Source organism: Sorex fumeus, unplaced genomic scaffold (genome assembly GCF_029834395.1).
Source record: "Sorex fumeus unplaced genomic scaffold, SorFum_2.1 ptg000061l, whole genome shotgun sequence".
NCBI classification, from domain to species: Eukaryota; Metazoa; Chordata; class Mammalia; order Eulipotyphla; family Soricidae; genus Sorex; species Sorex fumeus.
This window is the reverse complement of record NW_026606118.1, coordinates 57,477,833-57,496,600: the sequence shown is the minus strand read 5'-3', so window position 1 is coordinate 57,496,600 and position 18,768 is coordinate 57,477,833. Positions and strand designations below refer to the sequence as shown.

Sequence of the window (18,768 nt, the reverse complement as noted above, 5' to 3'; positions counted from 1 at the left end):
TGTTTTCGCTGATCTTTCTGCTTTGCATTTGCATGCCACTTTTTCAAAAGGTGCATGTTATTTTTGACCCTTTTTTTGGAAGAATACAGTTGGGTGCTTACTCAGCTGTATAACCTGTGTTTCTCCTATTTAAATCTTGAATTGCTTGTGTCCCTTAGCTTAATTCATTTCTCTCAGTGATTTTCATTCTCAGCTGCACATTAGATTGCCTCTTGAGCTTTTTAAAAATCGCAATGCCTAGGTCACACCCATACTAGTTAGCATGTATGATGCTAAAATCAGGATATCTATTATTATCTAGCAGTTCTTCCAGCCTAATGTCCACACCTTAAGTATGTCTGTTAGTGCATTGTGTGCATTGTTTTGTCTTCAGAAACTTACATAAATGGATAGAAAATCACCATTAGAACACTACAAAATTGTTTTTATAGGCAAATTTATAGTAAAAATCCTTTGTTGTTGTTGTTTTGTTTTATTTTGTTTTGGGGCTACAATCAGTGGTACTCAGGGCTTATTCCTGGCTCTGACCTCAGGGATCACTCCTGAAGGGAGTTGGGGAACTATATGGCATACTGAGGATCTAACCATGGTGAATTCTGTACCAGCTCTGTACCACTGTTCTCTCTCTCTCTCTCTCTCTCTCTGGCCTCTATAGTAAAAATCCTGCAAACTATCTCAACCAAGATCATAGTAATAATAAGACATTTTGATACCATGTCCCTTCCAATATCCTACACAGAGACATACCACTTCCGTAATATTATTGCCAAAATGCATGACCTTAACTAATCAACAAAAAACAGACGCTAAAGTTAAAACTGAGAGACAAGAGTCAGCCAAGGATGGGAGTCACAGGTTGGAGGCTGGGAGGCATGATGAAAGGACATTAGAGGAATCATCTGTACAAGTCAAGTGTGTAGCTGGATCTTATACTGATGCTTATTACAATTTTTTAATTTGTTTTGGAGACTCACCAGTAGTGCTCTGGAACTATCCCAGCTTGGTGCTCTGGGGTCACTCCCCTTAGATGCTGGGGAGGGACCATCCTTAGGATCAACATTGGGAAGAAAAAAAAAAGAAGAAAAAACAAAACAACTTTGGGCTCCTACATGCAGACAAAGCCTGCACTCCAGCCCTGTGAGCTATCTCCCCAGCCTCTGATACTCTTTTTGTTTTTGTTTGGTTTGGAGCCAGACCAGCAGTGCTCAGGGGTTACTCCTGTCTCTGCACTCCTGGGTCAGCCACATACAAGGCAAATGCCCTATCTGCTGCACTATCACTCTGGCCCTATAATACTCATTTTTTAGTTTCAATCATTGTGCTGTATAAAATGTTAACAGGAGAAAGTAGGTGTAGGAGAATCATACTCTCTTAGACTTAAACCCGAAAGCTTTGTAAATGCTCTCACGGTGATTTAATAAATAAAATTATAAAAAATGGGGAAAAAAAGTAAGGTGGAGTTCATGCCCAATTCAATCAGCTAATTAGTGGCTGAATAAATAGCAGTATTCCTACATAAAAAATAATATATAAAAAAATGAAAACCTCCAAATAAAATCTGTTGTACTTTAAAAAAAATTTTTTTTTTTTTTTCAGAATAAAATGTGTGTGGCCCCATACATTCTCTACACACTGCTTGGATATGGGAGGGAGGAAGTATTTATCTCTCTCAAGGTTAAAAAATTCACACAGATACTTATATAATTTATATTTTAGATACTGTTTCTGCTTCTGTTTTCCCTGAATTTATATTTTATATTTGAGATTCTTCAACTGACCTGACCTGACATTGTTGTCCATTAAGGTTTTAATTTTCCTTTCCCTTCAGTGAATGTTGGATGTTGAGCTCATTTTCATGTGCCTGTTGAATCTAGGTATACTTTTGTGAAGTATTCAATCATTGAAGGGGAGAGAAGTATCTTAAGTGCATCTCAGTACTTTTTATTTTGCTTAAATGGATCAGTTTATAATTCAAAAGTGTATGGAAAGGCCTATTTCATTCTAAGTTTTTATGCAATCAGGCTCATGGTAATTGAGCAATGGGAGAACAGAAGTCATTTTCCTTGGCTTCCAGTTAGTATATCCTTTCTATTTTTTTTTAAATATAATTTATTTATTTATTGAATCACTGTGGGAAAAGTTACAAAGCTTTCAGGTTTAGGTCTTGGTCATGCAAATATCAAACACATTTCCCTTTACCAATACTTATTTTTCACCACGAAGAACCCCAATAAACCCCACCCCCCACGCCTGTGAGGCAGATGAATTCTAATTAACACTCTATCTACTTTGACTAGATTAATTGTTTTGATAAAGATGCACCATTATTATTTAGAGTTTACCCCCCCCCCCCAAATCAGACATGCTGAAAAAGCATTGTGAAATGATTTGTTTTCTACAGCTGAGTTAAAGAATTAAATGATGTCACATGGCTGCTATTGCGGCTGCGCGGTTTTGGATTTCTGCTATTTTACTTTTTAACCCTGGAAGTATTTCTACTGAGAGTCAGATAATTAAGAGATTGTTTTCTGTGCTCTGGAGTCATGGCTGTGCCAGAGAGCCGCTTCTATTTTTTTTTTTAATGTGGAAGTACTACTATTTATTCAGCCATTGATTCATTGAGTTGGGCATGAACTCAACATTACTTTTTTTTTCTTTTAATGAATTACTGTGAGATGCAGTTACGAAGCTTTCATGTTTGAGATTCAGCCATACAATTATGAAACACCCATCCCTCCAGCAGTGCCCACTTTCTACCACCAGTGTCCCCAGTATATCCACCTCCCCCTCCCCCCCATCCCAGTCCGCATCCTGTCTCCATGGCAGACAATTTCCCTAATACTTTTTCTACTTTTGGGCATTATGTTTTGCTCAAATTTTCCCACCACCATTCAAGTCTGCTTACCAGGGGCAGATGTTAGATCATTTATTGTCCCTTGCTTATTTTGAATATCATGGGTGCCATGGTCTTGCACTTCTGGGAATCCTAGATTGTAGATGGTTGGCTTCCAGAGACATTTCTCTACGGCACTAATCCATTTTGAGATTCAGTTGCACTTCTCTGGACCAGGGCTGTTGGTGTGCTATGATGGCACCCAAAGGCACGTTTTGGGGGTGACAGCCATACTGACAAGTGGACGGGAAGCTGGGGAGGTACAGCCTGATGCCTCTGCAACCATGCAGCATGGAGATTTAGTCCTGGAACCCGCATACCTGGGCCTTGTTTGTGGAAGCTCTTGGTCACCGGGATTCCATCTGGAGTAGGCGGGAAGACGGCACCTGCTTCATCAGGGGTGTCCCGGTGAAATTGATCTCCCACTCTGTGGTGTCTCCCGAGACTTCACTGTTGTATGTCTGGCTTTTGATCTCTTTGGAGATTTATTTAGGGGTCTCTGAAGCAACGCCAATAATAGAGTTTACAGAATGGTGCTGGAGTTGGTTTATGGGGGTGACTGCCAGTGCTTCCATGTGTATTGGGAAGTTGGGGGGAGGTAGCCCACCCCAACTCCATGAAAGCCTGGAGATTTCAGTTACAAGACCTGCATGCCCAAATTTTCAGCAGATTGTATCCTCGTGAGGTCTGTCTGTCCTGAGATGGTAGAGTCAGACCAGGAGTATGGTGGCGATTTTGGATTGTGGAAGCAAGCAGCTGCTGGGGGCTCTGCTTGGGCAGGCACAGGCCAACCCCCCTCCCCTTATTTACCCCAGTCTGTTCAGCCGTGCACAGGTCTGAGATTAACTATGGCAGTGTATTTAAAAAAAAATCATGAAAGTTCGTGATGACTCTCTCTCACCTCCTGTGTTTAGTGGTCTCAGGCTACTTCCCACACCCCAGGAAGACCGGTAACCATGAAGGAGGAAATGAGGGCCAGGCTGTTTGGTATCACTTGCAGTTTATTCCATTCCCATCTCCATTCTCTTACTCCTCCGGATCTCTCTTCTCCTATCCCCCTCATCTTCCTCTTGGATCCTGTTCCTTTATACTTCTCCTTTCTGCTTCTGCCTCCTCCAGCCCACTCCTCCAGCCTTAGTTAAATCCCAAATCATGAGGGGTTGGGATAATAATGACATGCAGGTGTGGTCATAAAATCAACAGAGGTAAAATCCTTCCCTCGGGGGAAGCTTCTTCTAGGACAAATTCTCATTCAGTAAGATGACCCTCCCAAGAGTGAAATTCCATCTACGGTGTGTTTCTCCTTTCCTTAGTCCCACAAACATACATTCATAATATTAGTCATTCTGTATGGACACAGTAAAAGATACATTAAGTTCATAGGATTGCTCTCCTGGGGCCATCTTGCTATAGATCTCAGACTACAGTGTTAGGGCCAGATCAGTCTTTCCTAATCCTAGCAGGGTCCTAATCTTGTCATTACTTTTTGGATCATGATAGAATTTGTCCATGACCATGCTCTTAACTTATAGTTAAGTATTGTGGCACTTTGGTCTGGCCCATTTCAATGCCAGGGTAGCTCACAGCTTGCCCTGGGTCCATTCAGTCCCTTGTTGGGTCCCTGCTTTGGGGGTGCTAGGAACTAAGGGCAACTGAGGCTTAAGTTGAGAAAGCAGATGCCCAGGAGTGAATATTATTCGAAGTCAATTAACTTCCAAGTTACAAAAGCATTATAATATTAACTCTCTTCCTGTGTCTATACAAAAAGGACATCGCTCTGGAAAGGACTATGCAAAAGGACTCTAAGAGAAGGAGAAAAGCAATATTTCACTTATCAATACAAATCCAGTGTCCTTAGAAGTATCTGACCTTATAAGTTAACAGAGTCCGATTAGGGGGAAAAGGTGATAGACTGGTTGGGGAAGCAGAGCACAAAGAAAGATAAGCAAAGGAATGGGAGTGACTGGAGAGCACTGTGATGGGTGTAACCTGATAAACCTAAGTTCCCTGTGGAAAGGGAGAAAGGACAAACCAATGTTATTCTGCAGTGGCTTTTGATCTCTTTTGAGATTTATCTATGGGTCTCTGAAATAAGGCCAATAATAAGTTTGTATAGCTGAGCCGGAGGTGGTTTGTGAACATGGCTCCCACATACCTAACTTTTGGCCATTTAATTTTTTGTTAAACTTGGTCCCAAGTTGTTGGGGTCTGGCCAAATACACAGGGGCAATTTTGGGCTGTCAGGAAGCCTGAAGGCACCATCAGGCTGCTGATGCACTCACCCAACAGGTACAGGTTGACCTGTTGGTGGCACCATACTCCCAGGGTATATCCTTTCTAATTGTAAAATATTCTTTCTTTTCTTTTTTTGGGGGGTCACACCCGGCAATGCTCAGGGATTATTCCTGGCTCTGCACTCAGGAATTACTCCTGGTGGTGCTCAGAGGACTATATGGGATGCTGGGAATCAAACTCAGATCGGCCGTGTGCAAGGCAAATGCCCTACCCGCTGTGCTATTGTTCCAGCCCCTCTAATTGTAAAATATTCTTTACAGAAAAATGAATACTGGACAAGACCGTGTAGTTGCTCTGGTAGACATGGACTGTTTTTTTGTTCAAGTGGAGCAGCGGCAAAATCCTTATTTGAAGAATAAGCCTTGTGCAGTAGTACAATACAAATCATGGAAAGGTGGTGGGTAAGTATCTTCATTATTCTTGTAACTGTCAACTTGATTTAGATCTTTTTCTACTCTCCTCCCTCCCTGCCCTTAGTAATTGTCTGGTGTCTGGGGGTCACTTAGTTTAGGTGCTTGCCCCAAATGTGGTTGGTGCCTGCAGGATAGGTGCTTTGTTGCTGAGCTGTTTCTCTTGGGGCTCTTTTAACTACTGTTATAATCTATAAGAACACCTGGTTCTTATAGAGAGGTCCTATTTTTTAGATTTCTGATACTATGATTTTTTTTGTTTGCTTTTGTATTCACTGTTTCCAAGGATCAAACCCAAGCCCTCCCAGATGCAAGGAAAGTGCTCTATGACTGAGCTACATCCTAGCCCAGTTATTTTTTAAGATCAAATAGCAACAAATTGAGCAAAAAGTTTCAGATTTTTAAAATTAATCTTTATTAAAAACACTGTAGGGCTGGAGCGATAGCACAGCGGGTAGGGCGTTCGCCTTACAAGCGGCCAACATGGCCGACCCAAGTTCGATTCCTCCGCCCCTCTCGGAGAGCCCGGCAAGCTACCGAGAGTATTCGATATGCCAGACACAGTAACAACAAAGTCTCCAATGGAGACGTTACTGGGCCCGCTCAGGCAAAAACACTGTGATTGCAAAGTTGTTCATTATACAGTTGTTTAAAGCATTTTGTGTTCAACGCCACCAGAGTGACCACCAGTGTTCCTAGTTTCCTTCCCAATCCCAACCTGCCACCTTTGGCACATAATAAATTTACTTTATATTACTCATTCAAACAAAACTTTAAGAATTGGCAAATAGAATGATCAGAAGATAAATTGGTAGGGCCGATTAGTGATTACTATATGATTTTGACCTAAGTAAATAAGAAAATTAAAACCATTTCATACAATATAAAAAATGCCTATTCTCATTTACATATATACATTTTCAAGTCTAGAATCTAAAGTATATTCCATTAAATTTTATTTTATACTTGGATCTTGTTATGGTAGTTATTGTGTCCCACCTGCCATTAAGAGAACTTCTAAAGCAATTCTGTGTTAATATATTTTGGAGTTTACATGGAATAGGTAAGACCTTCATATGTAAATTATCCCCTTACACTTTATATGAACTCTGTGTTTTACAAAGTTGTTCATGATTCAATATTTCAACACCCGTCCCACCACCATTACACCTTCCCTCCATCATTTCTCCAGTTTTCCCAACTATCCCTTATATCTGTCCCCACAGCAGGCCCTTAATAATTTATTTTATATTGTTTGTTATCAATAATTTGCTAACAGAATGATCAAAGAATGTTCCCTTAGAAGAAAGTGAAAATTTTTGTCTCTCATCATGGAGCCATTAAGTCCTTGTCTAAGAGATTACTAAAATGTTGTTACAGGTTAAGCCTTTTGTGTTTATGTTTTGTTGACCAAGATTGATTGCCTTCTACATTGCATCCCATCCAATCTGGTGTGCTACTCCTGGATTATCAGTGTTGTAGGGTTTGAGATTTTGTTTTCCACTTTTGGATCGCACCCAGCAATGCACAGGGGTCACTCCTGGCTCTGCACTCAGGAATTACTCCTGGAGGTGCTCAGAAGACCATATGGGATGCTGGGAATCAAACCCGGGTTGGCCGCGCGCAAGGCAAACACCTTATCCGCTGTGCTTTCGCTCCAGCCCTAGTTTGAGATGTTGCTCCAGCAAGTTCAGGATTTTTAACAGGGTGATATGGCTGGAGTTTTGGGGTGTGTGCATGACTGCCGGGGCTTCTGGAAGTACAGGAAGATGGGAGGAGATAGCCCATCCAAATTCTGAAAGCCTGAAGATTTCACTTACAAAACCACATACTTGAATTTTTTGGCATATTAATTTCTGGGTGAGGCTTGTCTGAGACAGTGGAGTCTGGGCCGGGGGCATGGCTGCGATGAAGTGTGGGAACTTTGATCTGCAGGGGCTCTTTTTTGGGCTGATCCACCCCACAAAGGGTGCCCCAAATGACTCAGCCATGTGCAGGTGTCGATAAGAATTCTGCAACTTGATCTCTTTCAAAATTTATTTATGAGTCTCTGGATCATGGCCCATAAATGAGCTTACATGGTATTGGAGGTGGGTTGTCTCAAATATTTTTATAGCCTATTGTGTTAAATTTTCATTGCCAGTGCTTGTGAACATGTAACCTTTTCCTGTTCCTTTTTTCTTCTAATTCTTAGAATAATTGCAGTGAGTTATGAAGCACGTGCATTTGGGGTGACTAGAAACATGTGGGCAGATGATGCCAAGAAGTTATGTCCAGATCTTCTGCTGGCACAAGTTCGCGAGTTGCGTGGGAAAGCTAATCTAACCAAGTAAGAAGAGTTTGTTGCTGTTGTTGGATCACACTTGACGGTGCTCAGGAATCACTCAAGGACTGGGGAACAGGGGTCAAACATCCTTCTGCATGCAAAGCATGCGGTCCAGCCCTAGAAGAGAAGATAATTTAAGAGGAATGGAAGCGTTAGGAATAATATTTCATGAAATTTAAAAACTGATCTTTCAGATTTGTTTTGTATAAATAATATCTAAAAACTGCCCTTTGGTGGACCAGAGAGATAGAACAGGAGTTAAGGTACTTGTCTTGAGGCCAACCCTTGTTCTATCATCAGTACCCCTTATGATTCCCAAGCACTCCAACAGTGATCTCTGAGCACAGAGCCAGGAATAAACCCTGAGCATTGCAGAGCATAGTCCAGTTCTCCTCCCTTCCCCCAAATGTTCTTCGGTCAGCACTCTTTATTTTTTTATTATTGTTATTTTTTTGCTTTTTGGGTAACACCTGGCTCTGCACTCAGGAATTACTACTGGCAGTGCTCAGGGACCATATGGGATGCTGGGAATCAAACCCGGGTCGGCCGTGTGCAAGGCAAATGCCCTACCCACTGTGCTCTCACTCCAGCCCCAGTCTTTATTTTTTAATTTTTTGGTTTGTTTTGTTTTTGGAACATACTGGGCTGTGCTCAGGGTTTACTCCTGGCTCTGTGCTGAGGAAACACTCCTGGCAGAACTCAAGGAATATATGGGGTGCTGGGGATTGAACCTGGGTCAGCCACAAGCAAGATAGCATCTTACCACTGCACTGTCTCTCCAGCACCTTGATGCCCTTTTAATTTTATAATTAAAGGTTGGGGGTGGGTTAGAGAGGCAGCTCAACAAGCTGAGCACATGTACTACATGCAGGAAGGCTCAGGTTCAATCCTCAGCACCACACACTCTCCCAAGTACCATCAGAAATGAACCAGAACAGGGGCTGGAGCTGTTGTGAGTGGATCGGGTATTTTCCTCAGACACAGCCAATCCTGGCATCTGTATGATTCTCTGAGTATCGCCAGGAGTAATTCCTGAGTGCAGAGCCAGGAGTGATGCCTGAGTATTGCTGGTATGGCCCAAAAAACAAAAAAATAAAAATAAACCTGAGCACTAAGGGGATGGCCCAAAATCAGATCAAGGGAAAAAACAAAAGGGGAAAACCCCACCCTTTGCTGGGGGAGTAATTTGCTCAAGAAACTGTGAAGGCACAACAACCGGAATATGGTTTCTTACGAGCAAGAGATGTCATGCTCTCACTGTCTTGTGCACAAACCTGCCCTGGAGAGAGCTTAGCAGGCTGAGTGCATGTTTTCTACGTTGGAGGCCTGGGTTAGATCCCAGGCATGGCAGGTAAACTTCAACACCACCAAATCCCAAACCAAGAACCCTCAGACAAAACAAAACTGAGGCCAAGGAATTAACTCAAAGGTCTGCTTTGCGTGTGTAAGCCCGGAGTTCAGTCACTGGCACTGCAGCTCTGAGTTCTGGGTGTCGTCCTTGAAGCTCCCAGCACTGTTGGCCAACAGTACAAAATATGAGGCCAGAGAGATAGTATAAGAGTGGTTTTGGGTTCCTCTAAGTACCACTTGGAAGCCCCAACTCCAAAAGAACTCAATTTTCTCTAATTCTTTCTTTCATTTGAGAATGTTTGAAAACAGTATTATACTAGTCTTTATAGCTTAATGAAGGAGACACGTGTATCTTTGTAAGAAATAACAGTGGTTTCAATAGGAACAATGAACTCTAAATTTCCTGGCAAATTTCTTTGTATTCAAAGGAAATATTATATTTTCATAAAAATGTGTCAGTATACAGTTCAAAGAGCTACTTGTCATGGTTTAAATAGGTCTGTGGTCAGACCGATATTCACTGGGCAAGGCAGTGAGTCTGCAGCTTCATACTCCAGATGGTACTTGAACCTGGGTCATTGCATGTTAGGCAGATGACTCACTATACTATCTCTCTAACCATCTAGTAAGCATTTTTGAAATATTTCCATCTTAGGGAGATAGAGGTTACATACATATATTCATGTATTGAGCACTTTTTAGCAATAGTCACACTAATTAGTTTGCCTCTGTGTTACGTTTTGTTTTTTCACATCTGCTCATGCCTGCTCAGTGGCCCATTAAATTACTCTCTATTCTTTGTCTTTGTTTAAGGAAACCTTACACTGATTTTGCATGTTATCTTTCCATTTATTGATGGGAGGAGATGGGCCCAATAATCTCATTTGCTTCTATGTATTGCCTATTCTTACACTCCTGGTACATTTTAGGTATCGGGAAGCCAGTGTTGAAGTAATGGGGATAATGTCCCGTTTTGCTGTGATTGAACGTGCCAGCATTGATGAGGCTTATGTAGACCTGACTGGTGCTGTACAAGAGAGACTGAAGAAGCTACCAGATCACCCTATCTCGGCTGACATGTTGCCAACCACGTACATTGAAGGGTCGCCTCAAAACCCTCCAACAGCAAAAGGGGCTGTTCAGAAAGGTACTTTAATGGCACCACACTCTTTCTGCCTGCTGCCTTTGGAATCTGTTTTGCTTGGTAGCCGTAGCACTGCCATAAAACTATTCTAGTGTCAGTGTCTCTTTCTCTCTCTCTTTTTTCCCCACTTTGGTGTTTTTTTTTTTTTTTTTTTGGCTTTTTGGGTCACACCTGGAGATGTGGGATGCTGGGAGTCGAATCTGGGTTGGCTGCGTGCAAGGCAAACGCCCTACCCGCTGTACTATCGCTCCGGCCCCTCCCCCACTTTTTTGTCACACATGGCAATGTTGGGGGTGGGGGTGGCTCCTGGCTCCTGCAGGCCTGGCTAAGGAGCGGGGCTGGGAGGGAGAGAGGGATTAATCAAACCAGAGTTGGCCAGTGCAAGTGCCTTACCTGCTGTACTATTTGCTCTTCCCCTCCATCTTTTAATTGATACAAAGTACACAGATTATGTGTGCAAAATATGACTTTTTACAATAAACCCAGTTGTAAGCAACATCCAGATCTATAATATTGGAACCCTTAAAAGCTATCCTTATAGTCATCAGGTATACCTCCCCCTGCCAAAGCAACCATTTTGATTCCTAGATAGCTTATTTTTGAACTTTATAAGATTGAAATTACGCTATATACTCTAGTCTGACTTCAGTCACCCAGCATTGTCTTTATGCGATTCATCCATTCTCATAAAGCCATATTCAGTTGTTTTACTCCTATTGCTGTATAGTGTGTTCTACTTCGTGACTATACCACAGTTTATCCATTAATCTATTGATGGGTATTTGGTTTGTTTCTAAACTGTAACTACGAACTGGGATGTGAAAAACATTCTTGGAAAAACATTCTTGTAAAATCTTTGTGTGGCCCAGATGTTTGTTTATGATGGGTAGATACTACAAGTGCTAATTGTTGGGTTTACCTGCATTCAACTTTAGTTTACCTACACTCAACTGAAGTAAATACTACCCAATTTTCCAAAATTGTAGCATAAGTATAGAATTCTACTAGCAGTGCTTAAGTTTATTGTTTCATCCTTGTCCATATTTATTTTGCATTTTATTCATTTTGATTGGTGTGTAGTGAAGTCACAGTATATTTTTTTGATGTCTCTGGTGTTGAACTGCACTTTTTGGTAAATTCACTATCTACATACCAGTGCTTTGCATGAAATGCCTGTTTAAATTCTTTTCACCCCCTTTTTTATTGTTGTTTGTTTTGTGTTTGGGCCACACAGCAATGCTCTTGATTTTACTCCTGGCTCTGTGCTCAGGAATCACTCCTGGCGGGCTTAGGGGATCATATGGGGTACCAGGGACCAAACCTGGGATGGCCTCATGCAAGCAAATACCCTACCCGCTGTACTATCTAGTCTGCTATTTAAATTCTTTTTATTTATTTATTTTTTTGTTTTTTGGGTCATACCTGGCGATGCACGGAGGTTACTCCTGGCTCTACGCTCAGGAGTTACTCCTGGCAGTGCTCAGGGAACCATATGGGATGCTGGGAATCAAGCCCTGGTCGGCCGTGTGCAAGGCAAACGCCGTACCTGCTGTGCTGTCGCTCCAGCCCCATGTTTAAATTCTTTACCCATATTGTTGTTAGGTTGTTTTGACTCATTTATCTCGTAAGATTTGTATGAGAAGCATATGAATCTTTTTAAAGTTTATAACCCTGTGTGAATGTCTTCCTCCTTCCCTCTCTCCCTCCCTTCCTTCCTTCCTTCTGCTGAGAGGCTGTGATGGTTGGTTGCTCTTGCAGTGCTGTGGTTGGGCAGGGGAATCACCCAGTGATGCTCAGGGGTTACTCCTGGCGGTGCTCAGGGGTACCATATGGGGTGCACGCGCGTGCAAGGCAAACGGCCTACCTGCTGTACTATACTATCACTCAGCCCCCGCAAGAAGATATATTTAACTATCAAATATATTATTAAAGAGTTGAATAATTTTTTTCCTTTGGTTTTTGTTTCATTTTGAGTGTCAGACCATAGGGCTCAGGGTTTATTCCCACCTTGGTGTTTGGAGGTCGCTTTTGGTGGTGCTTGGGGAATCATGGCAGTGGGGGCTTGAGTCAGGCCTCCTGCGTACGGAGCACGTGTTCAGCCTGTTAGCTGTCTTTCCAACCCAGATAAGTGATTTATTTTTACTTGACAGAACTTTGTGGTATTATCTGCGTGTATGTGTTTTAATAAATAATATATTTGATCACTGTCACTGTATCACTGTCATCCTGTTGTTCATCGATTTCCTCGAGCAGGCACCAGTAATATCTTCTTCGTCCTAGCCCTGAGATTTTAGAAAGTGACTCTTTCAGGGTCAGGAGAATGAGACCCATCGTTGTTACTGGTTTTTGGCATATTGAATACACCATGGGGAGTTTGCCAGATTCTGCCGTGTGGGCAGGATCCTTTTGGTAGCCTGCCAGGTTCTCCAGAGTAAGAACTAGATAATAAGCATGTATTTGATCATTAAATATATCTTTTTGCGGGGACTGAGTGATAGTATAGTACAGCAGATAGGTCATTTGCCTTGCATGCGGCCGACCTGGGTTTGATCCTTTGCGCCCCCATATGGTACCCCTGAGCACCGCCAGGAGTAACCCCTGATCATCACTGGGTGATTCCCCTACCCAAAAAAAAATTTTCTTAGGAGACCTGGAGATAGCTCAATGGTAAAGCATCTATCTTGTAAGCATGAGACTGTGAGTTAATTCCCATCACCATCCCACATTCTGCGAGCATAATTCAGGCAGCACAATCAGTGTGCAATCTGTAGTGTACCAAAACCAAGTGTGTGCAAGCACCACAGTAAAGTATGGAACCCCATCATTATTGCAATTAAAGCAAATTATATACATATATATGATTTGGCCACACCTAATAGTGCTCAGGGGTTATTCCTGGCTCTGTGCTCAGAATTGGCCCCTGGCAGTGCTAGCATATTCTGGGAATTTGGGGTGCAAAACAAGCCCCTTAATCCCTTACTATCTGACATCTGAAATATGTTACCTGTACAATGTGGCCTCCAAAAATTAGGAGTAAATTTTTGGGTAATAAAAGTAGATTAGTAAAAATTTCTTTTGTACTTAGGGCTTACTCTTAGAACTGTACCTCCACCCTGCCACCCCCCCCCCCATCACTCCTGGCCCTAGCGTGGCCTGAGGCACCATATTAAACTAGGGCTTAATCTAAAATTAGATTATGATAATTCTAGATATGAGATCATATAGAAACTTCTATATTTTTTAGCCCAGTATTAAGAAAATGGAATTCAGTTTTGCATCTCCCAGAGCCAAGAATTGTATACTACTTGAGGCTTTCTACAGGTGTATTTTCTAGGACTTTTTATAAGGGCTGTGTTCAAAACAGTGTAAGGACTGGAGAAATAGTGTAGCCACTTGCCTTGCACACAGATGACTCAGGCTTGATCCCCGCACCACATATGGTCCCTCAAGCCTTGCCCGGGCCAGGAGTGATGCGCTCCTCTTCCCCCCTTCCCCAGCCAGATCTAAGAGTAAATCCTGTGCCCTTCTGGGTACTGCAACAAAACAGTGTATCTGTCCTCCAGTCCTTTGTAAGGTATCAAACTGTTACTTTCTAACCTGAATTAGAATAAATAAGATACAGTGTTAACTCATAACAAAAAGAAACACTTTGTTTCTTTTGTGTATTTTTTTAATTTTATTTCATTTAATTTTTTTAAGAAGGGAGTAATTGGACCTCATGGAACTGAGCTCAGGGCTTTACTCCTGACTCTGCTTGGGTCACTCCAGGCAGTGCTTTCATGTGAGCATATGCAATGCTGGGGCTTAAACCCGGTTTGGCCCTGTGCAAGACTAGTGTCTTTACACCCTGGACTGTGTCTTCCTCCCAAAAGGAAACTGGATACAGATCTGTGTATAGCAAGATGATGTCATAGAAAAACCATAGGCAATATATTATTACTTGTAGTAACAATGCAGATATGTCAAGGAAAAACACTTCAAGAGAGTTTAGCTTATTTATAAACACAGTGGTGAATTTCCCATTTCTTGTATTTTCAAGTAAGATGAAAGATGTAGTTTCCTTTTGTTGTTGAGTAATTACATATTATGTCTTTCGAATGTTGTGTTGAAAAGTGGAAAGGCAGACCAGAGAAACCTGTGGGAAGGACTACTGAGGAATTACATTATGTCATAGGATTTGTCTCACTGGAGGTTGCAGATCTTTTACTTCTCAAGAATACAGTGGACACTCCTTGGGGCACCCACTATACATGCTTTCCCTCCCTCAGCCTGCAAGGGTCAGATTTGCCATAAAAAAAATAAATAACAGCCTCAACTTTTTTCTTTTGTATTTTGATAAACACTGAAGAAGCTGGAGCTGTTAAACTTTATTTTGGGGGAAACCTCAGAAATGGTTCGTTTGGTGTCATGGAATGTCTTACCGCTTTCAGTACACAAGTTTTGTATGCTTGTTTTCAGTTTTCATTTCAGCATACAAGCACAGTCATTGTAGCTATTAGAGTAAAATCTCTTAACTGAAAAAAAAGAAAGCAATACAGTGGACAGTTAAAAAAAAATGTGTTACTTAGGGGCCAAAGTGTTAGCACAGAGGGTAAGGTGCTTGTCTTTCGTGCAGCTGACCTGTGTTCATTCTCCAGCACCACATAGGATCCACCATAGCCCCTCCAGGAGTAAACCCTGAGTACTACTAGGGATGGCCCCAAAGCCAAAAATATATAAATAAAAAGTGTTACTTAATGGAGGCAAAGTTGATGATGAAACTTGTAATAAGTTTATTGTCCTGGGACCAGAGTCATAAATTTTATAATCATGATAAATTTTCTTTTGTCTTAAGATTTATATACCATATTTATCATGTAGATAATTTGGGGGGTGTGGCACACCAAGGTGTTCAGGACTCACTCCTGGCTCTGCATTTAGGGATCACTCCTGGAGTGCTTGGGACCATATGGGGTGCCAGGGATCAAACCCAGGTTGGCCTCAGGCAGGGCAAGTGCCCTACCCGCTGTACTCTCTCAGGCTGTTTGTAGATAATTTATTTTAATTTTACTTTAGTTTCACAGTGATTAAATGAAAAAGAAAAATATTTATTTTGGGGGAGCCCCACCCGATAGTGCTCGGGGCTTATTCCTGTGTTTGTGCTTCAGAGATCACTCCTGGTGGTGCTTCAGGGTGGGAAGACAAACGTGGTACCTGGGATTCAAATTGGGGTCAGCCACATGCAGAGTAAGTGTCTTTTCTCCTATACTATCTCTCTGAACCAAAAATAAAAGTTCAGAATTGGGAACAGAGAGGTAGAGCAACTTATGGTCCCCTGAACACCATAGTGTGACCATTATAAGCTTCAAGTCTGGCGTAACCAGAGCACCAGCTGTTCACACTGGCCCCACTGTGTGATCAACCATCACAAAACTTAGAAGCCCACCCAAAAAGAGAGAGATTAACCAAAAGTGGTAATTAGAACTTGAACAAGTGAGATTTTCAAAGTTTCAGGAGACAAAACTCAGTATGTGAAAATAAAGTATTTGGGAATGTGATAAATAGGATGCATGCGACTGACCTGAGTTTGATCTCCAGCATCCCATATGGTCCCCTGAACATCACCAGGAGCAATTCCTGAATGCAGAGCCAGGAGTAATTCTGAGCCCCCCATCCAAAAAAAATGATATCAATAGGATTTCTATGTACTATAAAGCTGGGGAATCTAAATGTAAAAAGTAATAGGGTTTTCATGAAATTATTAGAATATACTATGAAATTATAGAGATATATTTATTTTTGGTTTTGAGTTCACACCCAGTGAACTGAGGTGGTGCTGAGGAGTTTCTTCCAGGTCAGAGCTCTGGTGGTGCTGGGGAATCTTGTGGTGCCAGGGGTTGAACCTGGGCCTCCTGCATGCCAACATGCAAAGCATCTGCTCAGCCATTTGATCTGTCTCTTTGGCACTAGAGATATGTTGACTAATTAGTGAGTTCAGTACAAACTATAGAAACATTCCTGGGGCTGGAGAGATAGCACAGCAGGTAGGGCGTTTGCCTTGCACACGGCCGAACCAGGTTCGGTTCCCAGCATCCCATATGGTCCCCTGAGCACCGCCAGGAGTGGCTCCTGAGTGCAGAGCCAGGAGTAACCCCTGTGCACTGCCAGGTGTGACCCAAAAAGCAAAAAAAAAAAAAAAAAAAAAAAAAAATTCCTGAAGTGGCATATATGTACAGTGCTGCCTAGTACTCTGTCAGAGTGTTAGGGGAAGAAGTCAGACATGTCAGCAAAGAGAGAAACAGCAATCATCTTCTATTTCCTGTTTTGCACATCTTCTTTTCTCCGTGTAAGTGAACTTACACTGTGCATCTTTCCAAGATACTTTGAATGTGTTTTCTTGCCTCATTTTCATACTTCATCACTGATTCTTTAAACCAAAATGTCTCTTTCCTATGTAGCTAGTGTCTTTGCTATATAATCATTTTCCTATGCTTTTTAAAAGCTAGGTGGTTCTGGGCCAGAGTAATAGTAACAGTGGGTAAAGTGCCTGCCTTGCATGCTACCACTGACCTGGGTTTGATCTGTGGCACCCCGTATGGTCTCCTAAGCCCCACCAAGAGTGATCTCTGAGTACAGAACCAGGAGTAAGTCTTGAGCACCACCGGGTATGGCCTAAAACCAAACAAACAAAAAAACCACTCAGATAAGTTTTAAGACCCTGAGTCTGAAGCTAAATACAATTTTAACAAATTTTAGAGTAAGTTTTCTAGTGATCTAATTGGATTTTAGGGTGTTCAGAAACACCTTCTAAAAACATGTAAATTCTAACTTCAGTTCATAGAGAAGATTGGATTAATTCTAATTATTCTATTGCATGACAACAGACTTCTTAAAGATGTTCCTGGGGAAAGTTTTAAGAAATTAGAGACCTGGAGAGGAGAAGCCTTGCGGCAGGAACTGCCAGAAATGTCCAACACAAAGGGAAACAGGAAGGGCACCAGCTCTATATTTTCTAAACTTTTCAGAAAACATGGAGTTGTTGCTTTGGCCATGTGTGTGCAGTTCTACAAGGAAGGTCATGATCCTGAACATAAAGGGACACTGTCCAAAAAGGAATGCCCCACAAATGTTACCATGGCAAAACTGGAAGAGTCTACAATGTTACCCAGCATGCCTTTGGCATTGTAGTAAACAAACAAGCAAGCAAGCAAAGGGCAAGATTTCTTGCCAAGAGAATTGATGTTCGTATTGGACATATTAAAGGTAAAGGCCCTCCCGTTGATCATCGATTTGCTCGAGCGGGCCCAGTAACGTCTCCATTGGAGACTTTGTTGTTACTGTGTCTGGCATATTGAATGCGTCACGGGGAGCTTGCCAGGCTCTGCTGTGCGGGCGAGATACTCTCGGTAGCTTGCTGGGCTCTCCAAGAGGGGCGGAGGGATCGAACTCGGGTCGACCATGTTGGCTGCATGCAAGGCAAACGCCCTACTGCTGTGCTATCGCTCCAGCCCCGTTGGACATATTAAGCACTCTAAAAGTTGAGGTGGGCTGGAGCGATAGCACAGCGGGTAGGGCGTTTCCCTTGCAAGCGGGCGACCCAGGTTCGATTCCCAGCATCCCATACGGTCCCCTGAGGCACCGCCAGGAGTAACTCCTGAATGCAGAGCAGGAGTAACCCCTGTGCATCTCCAGGTGTGACCCAAAACGAAAAAAATAAATAAAAGTCGAGACAGCTTTCTGAAGCAGGCAAAAGACAACATTCAGAAAAAGGAGGACATCAAAGAGAAAGGAACTTGGGTTCCACTGAAGCTCCAGCCTGCTCCACCCAGTGACTTCTCACTTTGTGAGAAGAAGCCTGAGCTGTTAAAGCTCATTCTCTAGGGAATCATGGAATGAAAGATGTTGTTTTGTTTGTTATTTGGCATTTTGGGTCACACCCTGCAATCTTGGGTGACTTCTGGCTCTGCATTCAGGAATTACTCCTGGCTTTGCTCAAGAGACATATGGGATGCCAGAGATTGAACTCAGCTTGGGCGCATGCAAGGCAAATGCCCTACCTGCTTACCTGCTGTATTATCACTTCTGCCCCAAGAGAAGCTGTTGTTGTTTTTTAAATAAAAAGACTCCTGAACTATAAAAATGGTAAAACTAAAAAAAAAAAAAAAAAGAGAGAGAACTGGAGAGGAAGGGTGTGTGTGTGTGTGTGTGTGTGTGTGTGTGTGTGTGTTAGGGTTTAGGGTTTGTAGAGATAGCATAGGACATAAAAAACTTGCCTTGTATATAGCCACTTTGGCAAACCCTGACTCAATCCCCAGCACTAGATATGGTCCTCCAAGTACTGCCAGGGGTATTCCTGAACACGGAGCTAGCT

General features: G+C 42.3%; 1 protein-coding gene across 3 annotated transcripts in view; it reads left to right on the top strand.

Annotated features, from left to right (window-relative positions):
• Positions 1-5,452: 5,452 nt before the first annotated feature.
• The window catches only part of POLH (DNA polymerase eta), a 34,422-nt gene continuing 21,106 nt past the window's right edge, over positions 5,453-18,768 (top strand). For 2 of the 3 annotated variants that reach the window (XM_056126061.1, XM_056126063.1), the window contains exons 1-3: positions 5,453-5,589; positions 7,793-7,927; positions 10,204-10,421. In XM_056126061.1, coding sequence (XP_055982036.1) covers positions 5,453-5,589; positions 7,793-7,927; positions 10,204-10,421 — 490 coding nt within the window. The remainder of the gene's footprint in view (positions 5,590-7,792; positions 7,928-10,203; positions 10,422-18,768) is intronic. The other variant, XM_056126062.1, reaches the window with a different exon arrangement.